General features: G+C 32.8%; 1 protein-coding gene across 1 annotated transcript; it reads left to right on the forward strand.

Moving 5' to 3' along the window:
- The first annotated feature begins 2,837 nt into the window (after nt 1-2,837).
- On the forward strand, nt 2,838-10,347 carry LOC143080838 (uncharacterized). The gene is made up of 6 exons (XM_076256902.1): nt 2,838-3,183; nt 4,602-6,094; nt 6,812-7,048; nt 7,551-7,658; nt 8,620-8,745; nt 9,534-10,347. The coding sequence occupies exons 1-6, from the start codon at nt 2,977-2,979 to the stop codon at nt 10,045-10,047; spliced, it is 2,685 nt and encodes an 894-aa protein (XP_076113017.1). The 5' UTR covers nt 2,838-2,976; the 3' UTR covers nt 10,048-10,347.
- The last annotated feature ends 3,845 nt before the right edge of the window (nt 10,348-14,192 follow it).

The following is a 14,192-nucleotide window of genomic DNA, read 5'->3' on the forward strand; positions in this document are numbered from 1 at the left end:
TTGTGGGTACTCCAATGTGTGCAGACGATCTGCTACTTATCTCTTCAAAACCTGATGAACTCCAGACTATGATTAGTTATACTTCCCTTTTTGCAGAGACAGAAGAATATAATATAAGTAGGGAAAAAACTAAAGTTATGATATGGAACTCATCTTTGAATTGCAACCTTTGGAATCAAATGGAAAAGTTTCACATTGGCTCAGAAACATTAGAAACTGTAGAAAATTATAAACATATTGGTATTGATAGAGACTCCCGTGAAGTAGAGGCAACAAGAACAATTATTGGAAATCGTTTAAAAACTGCAAGACAGACTTCATACGCACTTATGGGCTCAGGACTACATGGTTTAAATGGACTTAATCCAGAGGTGTCATGTAAACTTTGGTCGACATATGTGGTTCCACGTTTGTTATTTGGACTTGAAATTGTAAATCTTAGTGCTAAAGATATTTCCCGCTTAGATATCTTTTGTAATAACTTTTTGAAACAAATTCAAAATTTACCTGCTAGAGCCTCCAACGCTGGAGCTTATCTACTTTTAGGTCAATTACCTATTATTGCACTTCTACACAAAAAGATTCTGATAACGTTTGGTACCATTGCCAGAAGTGACTCTGTCGAAAATGATCTTGCTAAGCGTCAACTGTCTACAAAAGGAAAAAACTCTAAAAGCTGGTTTATTAGGGCTGACAAGATTTTGAAACAATATAACTTGCCGTGTGCCTCAGAAGTTTTACTTAAACCAGAGACAAAATACAAGTGGAAAATGAAAGTAAAAAAGTGTATTGATAACTTTTGGTCCGAAAAACTGTTTACTGAAGCCAAATCAAAACCGTCATTACGGTACTTAAATATCAAAAACTGTAAAATTGGTGTTGTTAATTCTATATGGAAAAGTGCTGGTTCAGAACAAATGTGTATACGTAAAGCCTGTTATAAGATCAAAATGCTGTTGGATACATATATTCTGCAGTACCACCGTTCAAAATTTTCAAATGGTCAAAAAACTTCAATTTGTCCGCTATGTGAGGAAGGAACTGAACATTTAGAACATTTTCTTGTCGTATGCTCTGCCTTAACAAGTATTAGAGACATTTTTATCTCAAAGCTTTATACAGTTGTTGTACCAAAGATTGGAACTGTTGCATGGACTGACATTTGCGTTAGTAACTCGAAAATGATACAATTAATCTTGGACTGTAGTCGTTTCGAGTGGTATCATGTGTTGGAGAAAAATGACATAAATTTGGTGGAATCAATCACTAGAAGCCTGTGTTACTCGCTCCATGAAAAGCGTAGTGTGCTCCTTGAAAGTAAATAAACATTTAAAAGTTGTAAGGTTTACCAAACTCATAGGCTGTAAATAGATAAAATTGTTTAAAGATAAATGTATAGTGACTGGAAACAGATGTAAATATAAGGCAACAAAATTTTACTGGATGAACTCCAGGTTCTCCTGATAGAGGAGGGATCTACAGAAGGTAACAGGTAACAGAATGTCACGTTTTTGAAAGTTTTTGAAAATAAATCTATATTTTTTATAACATAAATGTTTCAAAATGTGACATATCATTTAATGTTTCAAATCTGAGATAATTCTTTTGAAAAATAAAAAAGTTATTAGCATTTTTATTTGGTCCTGTCATTGTCGATGTTGGTCCTGTCATTATCAGAGTTGGTCATGTCACGTTTTCTAAAGTTTATTACATATTTTTTTTTTTTTTTTTTTTTCTTAAATCTGTTTACCAAATGATGAAATCTTATTATACTTCAAATTTCAGAAAAATATTTTGAGAAATAAAAGAGTAATTAGCAATTTCATTTGTTCCAGTCATTGTCGAGGTTGGTCATGTCAGTCAGTGATGGTCATGTCACGTTTTTGAAAGTTTTTGAAAATAAATCTATATTTTTTATAACATTTTGGTTTCAAAATATGACATATCATTTTATATTTCAAATCTGAGATAATTCCTTTGAAAAATAAAAAAGTTATCAGCATTTTTATTTGGTCCTGTCATTCTCGATATTGGTCCTGTCATTATCAGAGTTGGTCATGTCACGTTTTCTAAAGTTTCTTACAAATTTTTTTTTTCTTTTTAAATCTATTCATCTAATGATGAAATCTTATTATATTTCAAATTTGAGATCAATCCTTTGATCAAATAAAAAAAATTATTAGCATTTTTATTTGATCCTGTCATTGTCGATGTTGGTCATGTCGTTATCAGAGTTGGTCATGTCACGTTTTCCAAAGTTTCTTACAATTTTTTAATTTTTTTCTTAAATCTATTTATCTAATGATGAAATCTTATTATATTTCAAATTTGAGATCAATCCTTTGAGAAATGAAAAAGTTATTATCATTTTTCATATGGTCCTGTCATTCGGTCCAGTCATTAGTGCAACCCCCAAGAATTTAAAAAAAAATATATAATGTTTTGAATATCTGACGAAACAAATAAATTGTTGTGAATAGCATAACGTGTAAAAAGGTGGTTTCCTTTGGTGGGCGAATGCAATATTATTCCCCTTTTCGTGTCTCGCGTTTTCTCCTTTCACAACGCGAAATCGGGAAATCAAATCGAGAAAGCGAAATCAAGAATTTGAGAAATCAGGAAATCGGGATATCCAGTCATTAGTGTAACCCAATTCTTGGTGCAAACAATTTATTTATTTATGTTTTTCAGTTTAATTTTCTTATAAAGCAAACTTTTGTTTCGACAAATCCCATTATTTCCCGGAAACTCGTTTTGAATCCGTCAAAGTTTTGTTTCAATTGTGTAGTCAAGTGAACGTTTTGAAGTATCCTGGTTCATAATTGATACTGTGACGTAATTATGAATCAATGTGAAACGAGCGCTATATTTATTTTTCTAAAATTATCTGTGCAATTTTCCTAAAAAGTTTCTATTTCCTATATTGAGTCATGGTATAATAATATATTATTTGACATAATTCTTCCATTTAATCACATGAGAAAGATGGCAAGTGGATCTAGAGGATTATTTGAAGAGTTTATAGTGGACACGGGACAAGTATCACAGATCACTCGCGCGAAATCAAAAATTGAAAGGATGCATGAAGTTAGAATAAAGTTGAAAGAAGAAGCAAAACTTGACGCGAGTAGCAAACGTTGGATACGAGTAGAAGGCGACGTGAGAGATAGAATGAATGCCAGGGTACGATTGTATACGTTTGTTTCGTACCTATAAGCCTATACATTTTTACATGGCACATGGGACTACTCTGTAGACAGCTAGATATCTGCCTCTGGCTGCTATTGTACTGACAGGTTTATGATTCAACCCAAATAAGTGCCAAGTTTTGAGTAAATTCAACGATTATTTTTATAAAATGTCTTCTATCGTTCCTATGGAACAAATTTATAAGAAAGATTTTCTACCCTCTGGACACATTCATATGAAAAATAAATTTACTTCATACTTAACTTTATTTCAATTAAAACACTTCTCTTATCAAGAGTCAATCTTGAACTTTTTTTGACAAACTTTTGTTTATAAAATTTCACTTCAAAATGACATTTTATTATCTTTGGTATCTTTTGCCTCTCATTTATTGAATTCTACAGATTCTTTTCTTTTGAAAGTTTGCCAGATATTTTTTATTTTATTAAAGTTCATAAACAGAACAACAAAAAAAGGACCAATAATGCCTGATCCATGAGGTTTTATACATATTTCTTAAAATGAATTAATATTGATTCACTTATATAGGGTCTTTGCGTCGGAACTAAACACATTTATTCAAAAACCAGTTGTTGGCATGACACGGGTTATGTTCTTCTCATATATGTTATGATGGTATGATACTAAACCCCTAACGGGAAGGATTGTCAGGGGTTTCATTATCTTTCATGTTGACTGGTACTTTCCGTTTCTAGGAGGTACTTTTCAATTTATTCCATGAATATCTTGTATAAAAATTCCTACATTTAGGCGGTACTTGTCAATAGCATAGGAGGGTAAAAGTACCGGGTACCGCCTCCTAATGAATGGCCTGATTGTGCCTGATGTTCATATGATGAAATCATAATCTTTCAGTCAGTTTAATTGAAGTCTGGAGCTGGCATGTCAGTTAACTGCTAGTAGTCTGCTGTTATTTATGTATTATTGTCATTTTGTTTATTTTCTTTGGTTACATCTTCTGACATCAGACTCAGACTTCTCTTGAACTGAATTTTAATGTGCATATTGTTATGCGTTTACTTTTCTACATTGGCTAGAGGTAAAGGGGGAGGGTTGAGATCTCACAAACATGTTTAACCCCGCCGCATTTTTGAGCCTGTCCCAAGTCAGGAGCCTCTGGCCTTTGTTAGTCTTGTATTATTTTAATTTTAGTTTCTTGTGTACAATTTGGAAATTAGTATGGCGTTCATTATCACTGAACTAGTATATATTTGTTTAGGGGCCAGTTGAAGGACGCCTCCGGGTGCGGGAATTTCTCGCTACATTGAAGACCTGTTGGTGACCTTCTGCTGTTGTTTTTTTCTATGGTCGGGTTGTTGTCTCTTTGGCACATTCCCCATTTCCATTCTCAATTTTATACCATAATTAATTAGTTTTATTTTTTATTTCAGGAATACATCATTGCAATGTGTCAACCATGTGAATTATACGAACTGCCTTTTAATGATAAATCTAGAGAATTTTTACATGAAGATAATTTAGAAGAAATTGAAAAGCAAACCAATGCTTGTATTGAACTGGGTGATTTAAACAAAGTACTGATTAAAGGAACTGATTTAGCAGTTACACTTGCAATATCTTCCTTAGAAAATATAATTGGCCAGTCAAATATAGAAACAGATGGGGTAATTGATTCTGAAAATGACATCAACAAAGGTGCCGTTGCCGGTCCTCCATCTGATTGGGAGAAAAGATTAGACAGCACATTTCTCAGAGCTTTGTCTAATGCAAGTGATGGTACATGTAAATTTGACGATTACCATAATACTTCTGCAGAAGTAAAAATGGCTATTTTGAAAACTTTAAACAATGAAATAAGTGATAATGTTGATGAAAATGAACTGTTTGACCATAGTGGGAAACAAAAGTCAGCTGGTGCCACATCTCTTCACCCGATTCATATCTATGGTGATGATGACCTAAGAGATGTTACAGATAGTGATAATATACAACCAGAACCTGTGGATACAATATTAGAACAGCTGACAGATACAGTTATATCACCAAGAAAACCATCTTCTAAATCAAATGACACTGAAGAAGTTAAATTTTTAAGAAATTTTGGAACATCAGCCGGATATTCTGAAAACATAGTCGACGAAGGTTTATTGTATGTTGATGACAAAACAGCTCCATGTGAATTTCTTGACATACTGAAACAATTAAAAGACTCTAAAAAGTCAGAAAATGATGATGACACACCAATGGAAATTTCAGATGGAACTCCAAATAAGTCTTCAGCCTTTCCACCACCACCTCAAGTACCAGAAGGAGATCAAGGTCGTAGAAGTTTGCCTAAAGAATACAAGAAGACTCTTATGAAACACATGAGAGCTGAAGAAGACGGAGAAATGTCTGTTAATGAACTGAAAAAGTTGAATGAAGAGCGTCAAAAAATTCTAAAAACCCAATTTGAAAGTCCATCAAAACAAAACTCACCTAGGGGAGAGGGCAGTCGCAGAAAGAAAAAAAATCGAAAGAAAAACAAGAAAGTTGGTCAAAATAATAACATTGTTTCAATAGAAAAAGACATTGGGGAAAATGATGAGGATGAAACACGTGTATTAGAACCTTATCAGAGTAGTTCTGGAGAAGATTGTATGATAATGGACGTTGAAGAGGCATCTCTACCTGTATATATCCAACCTTCTTCTCCTCGTGCAGTAAATAATTATCCTCAAACACAGAGGCAGCCTATAGGTCCCCAACCTTCTCCTCCTCGTCAAGCAAATAATTATCCTCCAACACAGAGGCAGCCTTTAGGTCCATCAGATAACTATGCTAGGAATCATTTTCCTGTTAACCCTCCTCAACGCCAGGAGCCACCATCTGGTCCAAGAGAATTACGCTATATTGTTATAGATGGTAGTAATGTGGCTATGCAGTAAGTGTTATATATGTATATTAGAATTAGCTGCAACAAAATAAATGTTTCAACCAGTAGATGTGGCTCTATGTCTCCATTCTGGATTTAAAGTTAGGACTGAATTTTGATTAAATTGCACTTATATTTAAAAATAGTTTTGAAAGTATTCATTTATACATTTCCTACAAAATGTACACACATAAATATGAAATATCTATCTTTATGATTTGAAGTAAAACGGTAAAATACAATCTTTAAACAGGGGATAAGAAATTATCTTAGTGTTTTTACCAGCATCTTTAATTTAAGAAATTTTTATAAATGTATACAAAGGGAGACAATTTGTCTCAAGTATCAAATTTTAAGAACAGTTTACATTAAGTACTTACCTATTTTAATGGCTTTGGTTTACTTTTATAGATTGTGAATTGGATGGTGAGTTGTCTCATTTGCACTCATACATATGTACCACATCTTATATCTATTGATATTGGGGAGAAGAATCATTTTGTTTCTAAAATTTCTTAAAGTACATGTTGCTTGTTGAGAATTTTTTCCATGAAGTTCCAGTATCTTTTTTTTTGCATATATATTGTTAGTTTCTGCCTTCACTTGTAGGACTAAAATACCTGTAGCTGATTATTAGACTATACCTTTAAATATGTTTTATAAAAATAAAATTTTGAAATTTTGAACTGTGATATAAATTATATCTTTTTCTTGTTTTCTTTTCAGTCATGGACGAGGTAAAATATTTTCCTGCAAAGGTATACAGTTATGTGTTGATTACTTCCTTAAACGTGGTCATACTAAGGTAACATGTTTTGTTCCTGCATGGAGGCGATATAGACCTAGACATCAGAATCCAATATCTGACCAGGATATACTTGTAGAACTAAATGAGAGGGGTCTGTTGGAGTTTACTCCGGCCAGAAGATTGGAAAATAAGCTGATCAGCTCTTACGATGATAGGTATGATTATCAGTTCAATTAAGAATGGAAATGGGGATTATGTCAAAGAGACAACAACCCTACCACATTTTTTGTCATAAGAAAACAACAAATGTACTAAATTTGCAGAAACAGTTTTATTTATATCAAAGATACATTCACACAAATGTCCATTTTGTTCTCTAGTGTTGTTCAAAATATAACTGATCATGTCCGTACAATTTCAATTGTGATGTCAATCACTTTCTGACCATATTCAATGCAATTAAAGCATGGCTTTGATTCCAAAGCAAAAGAAAAATGTCATATTAGAATACATTGTAAACTAGGTCAACAAAAATGTAGTAAAATGCAGAGTTCATATTCATTTGAAATTAACATGTTCTCGTCCTGAAGTTGCATCAGAACATCAAGCAGTCCTCCATGTACATTGATGTACATCTTGATAGATTGTTTACACTGTGAATCAATGCTTCAAACAATAGACATACTTCATACATAAATTGTTTTATTATGTTTCTAGATACGTGGTAGAGTTAGCAGAAACAGTAGAGGGAATTATTGTATCTAACGATCAGTACAGAGATTTAATGGGTGAAAAATATAGTTGGAAAAAAATCATTGAAGAAAGGTTAGTTTATTGCAACAAAATTCTGATATTATGTTATTGTTGAACTTAAAAAGAATTGTGATAAATATAAAAAATAAAATTTGGTATGATTGCCAATGAGATAACTCTTCACAAGAGTCCAAATGACACTGAAATTAACAACTATATGTCACTGTACGGACTTTTACAATGGATGTCACTGTAAAGCCCATACTGCATAGTTAGCTATAAAAGGCCCCAAAATGACAAATATAAAGCAATTCAAACAAGAAAAAACTAACAGCCTAATTAATGTACAAAAAAATGAAAGAAAAGAAAAATATAATACAGCAAGAAATGACAGTGACAACCACTGAATTACAGACTCCTGGCTTGGGACAGGCACATACATACAGAATGTGTTAGGGTTAAATATGTAAGCAGGATCCAAACCCTCCCCTAATCTGGGATAGTAGTGTAGATTGTAACAGTACAAAATAAGAAAGAACTATAAAAAGAAGTTGAAAAAAACTTATCAGATGAATACAAATAGAAATACACCTAACATATTTTTTAAAAGTTGGGGGTACAAAAACCTTAGTTCTGATTTGGATAACTATATGTAATCAAAGGGAAACATGAAACCTCTTTATAAATCTGTCAGGAAAATTTGGCAAATCCTATCTGCTGTAGTATTAGGGCTCCTAAAGGGTATTCCTTAGGTTGCAATGTGAATTTAAAAATGCCTTCGTCCACCAGGTCAATTTTGAGCCAATATCTGAAAAATTTACAATAAAGGTTTTAAATATTTAAAAAATTCACAGGTGAGATGTCAGATTGCAAGGTCACCTTGCCAAACCGCACAAGGTCATGGTTGAATTTGACCATGTTTTAGCCACAATGTAAAATTATACACATATTAAGTTTAATTCATCAATTTACTATTTTACAGTTTAATATTTATTTCAGATTACTTCAGCCTAGTATTGTTTGTCTATTTTAGATTACTCCAGTATAATTTTGTTGGTGATATATTGATGATACCAGATGATCCTCTTGGTCAACATGGACCTAAATTAGATTTATTCTTGTCAAAACCATCCAGACAACCATCTCCATTAAGAAAAAGGTAAATATACAGTATTGGTATATAAAATTAGGAAGATTATATCATAGGGAACATGTGTACTAAGTTTCAAGTTGATTGGACTTCAGCTTCATCAAAAACTACCTTGACCAACAACTTAAACCTTAAGTGGGGCTGGCGTCCAAACAGAGGGACCAACAGACGCACGTACTGAAAAACATAATGCCTTTAGGTGAGGCATAAAAAAATCAACAGAATCAGAAGTTTCTTGACAATAAAAAACATTTGAATAAGAACAATTTGTATAGTCTTTAAATTACTGGAAACCATGATCGTGTGTAAATGTAGAAAGTGTTTGAAAACAATTGCCACGTGTTTATTGTGCAACAAGTCTTTACATCACTAAACATACGACTATATTTAGTGACAACTTGAATGTTTTTAATCACTTAATAGAAGTTCCTGTGTATGTTTCATGCACAAATGCATGAATGTTGACGTATATTTTAGTTTCCGGCTTTACCAAGTGGGTAGAATCTAGACTCTACCGTGTTTTTACCTCCAAATTGAAGAGTTCAAGTGCTACCATTGGTCAAGAATAATGTATTCGGAATGGGCGTGATTTTAATCTTCCGATAGATGGCGCAACATTGATATCACAAATGTTGGCTCAATCTGCCAATGGTGAAGAGAGTGGGAGTGGATCGTAACCCTTGGCTAGCGAAGATGATCATGTTCATGTTTTTTGTATTATTTTTTTGTTGCCCATTTGTATGTTCTGTCGTGTTTATGTAATTTGTTTTAATTTGTTTTATTTTTACTTATTTCAGACATTTATCACCTAAAGGCACTACAGGTCATCAGAATATGTGGAATCAACCACCCCCTCCATTACAACAATATCCTCCCCCATTAATGGGCATGCAACCTTCATTGTTAGGACCCCTACCTAATACAAACTGGCAGCAACAAAATAATTATCAGGGACAACCTCAAGGACAGAACAACAATTTTCCTTGGAATAATCAGGGACAAGTTCAAAACCAATTTCAAACAAGGAATCAAGGACCGTATCAAAACAATTCAAGATTCCAAGGAGTAGGACAAACCATGCCAGGTCAAAACAGATTTCCTAATCAATCCCCCAAGAAAAAGAAGGGTGTGTGCAATCAAAAACAATCAAGGCCTCTACGGACCAAAGAAAAAACTCAAGAAGTTCTAAAGGATTTAAAGGATATTTTTCCAGAGTCAGAAGCCAAAATTTTGGAAGTGATTGATAACCATCCATCAGAAACAGATTTAACAAGACTGTCAAATTATGTGATAAGTGCATTAGATAAATGATCACTCTAATTCAGGATTCTTTACTTTTATATGTATTCCATTTTTTTCATATGTCAATGAAATCTGTGATAAGACCATATAAAATTAAAGAATAACTTTTCATGCTCACTGTCTTGAAAGTGCTACCCTTCTTGATTTGGTTTTAAAATTTTTCAAAATGTTTTTTTTATACATATATATAGGAGAGGAATGACTATTAGATCATTTCAACATGCCTTGATAAAGATAATGATAGTTTCATGACAATGCAAAGTTTACTTAAAAACAAAAATGTATGCTATTTGCTGTCATTCCTAAAAATAGTAGAAAGTCTAGGTATTTTTCTTGTTGTGGTCTTTTTAAGCTTATTACCATTAGCAGTTTCATTTAAGTAAGACTGTTCTCGAATTAAACGCATAGGGGCATGGGTGGCATTTATTTTGTGTACCCCAATTATAGATCTAATACAATTTTCATTTTACTATAAGTTATTCTTACAAATTTCAAGAAAAATGCAACCACCAACAATATATTTATTTCTTTGCCTCCTGACCCCAATACAATCATTACAAAACAGCCTAATATAATTTCAGCTGTCAATTAGATTGTGTTTTTTCAATTTTTTTCTCATTTTTTTCAATTTTGTATGAAGAGATCTTTCTGGCCTCACAGTCATAAAACTTTCGAGCATGATTTTTGTACTCCGACTCGAAAATCAACCAATCAAATAGCTGGATTTCATGTTTTGAGCATGATTTTTGTGCTCCGAGCACTGAGCAAAGGTTTATGCCTTCAAGGCCTGGTCTGCTAATTCAAAGCTCAGTCCTTTTATATTTCAAACGTTTTATGACTTCCGGGTATATGTTTTATGGCATTATTAAATATTCATGACAATGCATACGACTGCTTTATTGTAGAGTTCTTGAAAAATCTAGAAAATCAATGGTCCTCACTATTCTTACTTTTAAGAAATATTAAAATTGTGTTAGTTCTTTGCAAAATTTTGGACAATTGAGGAACTTTTTTATTGGACAAATACAAAGAAAGTAATGCATTAAGATTTAAACTGTTTTAAGTTTTAACTTGCTACTAATTTAGGTCTGTTCCATCTGAATATATTCATGATACATAGAGGACAATTTCTAAATGAATTACATGTACCGTTAATTTGTCATTAGATCAATTTTTTACATTTTATAACTCATATTCCCCATACAAAGACACATACCATAACCATTCTATTTAAACAGTCATTATGTTTATTTTGATTAAAATCTAGAAAAAAATAGAACAAATAAATAATTTTTTAATGTGAAAATATCTTCAAAGAAGAAAATCTTTTACAACTGAATGATTTGAATTTGTACTTCATGCATAAAATTGAAGTTCACATGTTTGTTAAATGAAACATGAATTTTAAATCACATTTGTATTAGCAGATGTAAATATTGAATTTATTTTTAATTGGTGTTTCAGCCATTCTTTTGATATCTTATTCAATGATTTGACTAGCAAATAATTCAATAGGTCACACATAACAATGAATAAATTTAACATTGTTGTATTGTACATCTAGAGAAAAGAACAAACTCACCTACATATATTTCTGTTACTTGTTGTTAGATGGTTCCATGTGTAATTTGTATTGCCTGATAGACTGTCAAAAATTGTTACGTAAAATTTAGCTGCCTCGTTTGTATGATTATCTGTGGTATCAATAGATCTTGACAAAGTTCAGTTAAAAGAATATTTGTATATATGTTAAAATTGAAACAAATATAACTAGATAAAAGTGTGGTACGTTAACTTTCATAACTGTGAATTCATTATTGTTCATGGGATACCAATCTTGTGGATTTTGGGTGTATAGATGAAATAAAAGTTAAATGTTCCGGTATGCTTGTATTTGTATGTAACCCTTTTAAAAAACCACGATATGGAATATCTACAAAAGTACAACTTTTCCTTTAATTCATGAATATGGGCACCCAGGAAAAATAAATTAATCCACATTACTATGTTGGAAGACCTTACTTAGGATCAAATCCAGTTTCATTTTGATAACATGTTACCCAGCAAAAATATTGATTCCTTTAATCCTGTAATCCAAATGTTAGAGAAAATTATAAATTTACAGGCCACAATATTATAATTTTAAAAAAAATCTGTGACAGCAGTATTTTGCTTGTTAAAATAAAAAAATATAACTCCACTGTATGTATTTCATCCTCATGTCAATCATTAATTTCTACTGTTGCAAATTGATTTTTGTGCTGATATGTAAAATGAGCCAGTAAATGGATGTCTGTAATATTTCATATTGAAAATAACATACAATCATTCTTCCATAATTCCATTTTTATATGATAGATATGCTGTAAAATGAAGTTTTATATAAGGGAAACCTCATCTGTGATTGTGCAGTGAATACCAGCATGTTATGTTTGTATAACACATGAATTCACAGCCTTTGTAGTCTTCTAATGAACAATGTAATTTTCAAGCATTAAAGTTTTATTGTTAAAATACATTGTCATAATAAATTGGCAGCTATATGATTTCATGTTATAACATATTTGATCAGGTGTTTTAGTGATGTATAGTTATATTATTAAAGTACATTAATGACTAAACTCAGTCGATAAAAGTATTTCAAAATCATATGATTGTTATAATTTTATACTTTATACATGTACTGGGTAGATTTGAACTTTCTTTAAACTGTAAGGTATGTTATATCTTATTAATATTCTATGAGAATTTTTTTAGAAGAAGGTTCAAATAGAATATTATTATTTAAGGAATTGCTTGGGGCTTGGGACATCAGAGGGCAGTCCTTATAGAAAACATGGAAAGTGCAGACCCAGATTTTGGCGGCTAGTTTTGGTCTAGAAATCGTAAATCATCTTTTTAAAAGTAGATCAATCATTGTATATTAACTTTGATACTTATTCATCGTTCACATGTTTATGTTTATGATAAGCAGATGCATATTAAGGAGGGAGAGACAGGGGGCTGTTCCTTCCCCCGTATTGATGTATATTAAGGAGGGAGAGACAGAGGGCTGTTCCTTCCCCCGTATTGATGTATATTAAGGAGGGAGAGACAGAGGGCTGTTCCTTCCCCCGTATTGATGTATATTAAGGAGGGAGAGACAGGGGGCTGTTCCTTCCCCCGTATTGATGTATATTAAGGAGGGAGAGACAGAGGGCTGTTCCTTCCCCCGTATTGATGTATATTAAGGAGGGAGAGACAGAGGGCTGTTCCTTCCTGTATTGATGCATATTAAGGAGGGAGAGACGGGGGGGGGGGGGGGGGGAGCTATTCCTTCCTGTATTGATGCATATTAAGGAGGGAGAGGCAGGGGGTCTGTTCCTTCCCCCGTATTGATGCATATTAAGGAAGGAGAGACGGGGCTGTTCCTTCCCCCGTATTGATGCATATTAAGGAGGGAGGGACAGGGGGCTGTTCCTTCCCCCGTATTGATGTATATTAAGGAGGGAGAGACAGGGGGCTGTTCCTTCCTGTATTGATGCATATTAAGGAGGGAGAGACGGGGGGGGGAGCTATTCCTTCCTGTATTGATGCATATTAAGGAGGGAGAGACAGGGGGTTCCTTCCCCCGTATTGAACTACATATATGATAAAAAATTTCCAAACATGGGCCATCAAGCCCCCTCCCCCTTTTAAACCCTGGATCTGCACTTGATGAGGTAAGTTTAAGGGGAAGATGTTTGCCTAGTTTGCATATAAATTTGTGATAAGATCAATTATCATAAATGGCTAATCATAAATTATTTCTAGCAAGAATTTTATGTGATAACCATGTTTAAAATTTATTGTCCATACATGTGATTTTACATTCACTTGAAAGCTCAAAGTTATTAAATTCTGATGAGTGATCCTTTTTCAGTGATAATTTCTGTTTGAACAGTTTGAATATATATGTACTCATAGACAAAACAAAAGTTGCATGGAGGAAAATACACAAACAGAATTGTGCAAATTATTGTATCTAACATTGGTTAGAACTAAGAACCCTTTAAAATGATGTCCATAATTTCAAATGCATGAAAAGTTGTATACTTGGATACTAAAATGTTCAATTGATGGACTTCGGAGTGCAATATCATGAAAAAACTCCACACTAACAGTTAGGGAGAGGC

The sequence above is a fragment of the Mytilus galloprovincialis genome, chromosome 6, assembly GCF_965363235.1.
Source record: "Mytilus galloprovincialis chromosome 6, xbMytGall1.hap1.1, whole genome shotgun sequence".
Lineage (NCBI taxonomy): Eukaryota > Metazoa > Mollusca > Bivalvia > Mytilida > Mytilidae > Mytilus > Mytilus galloprovincialis.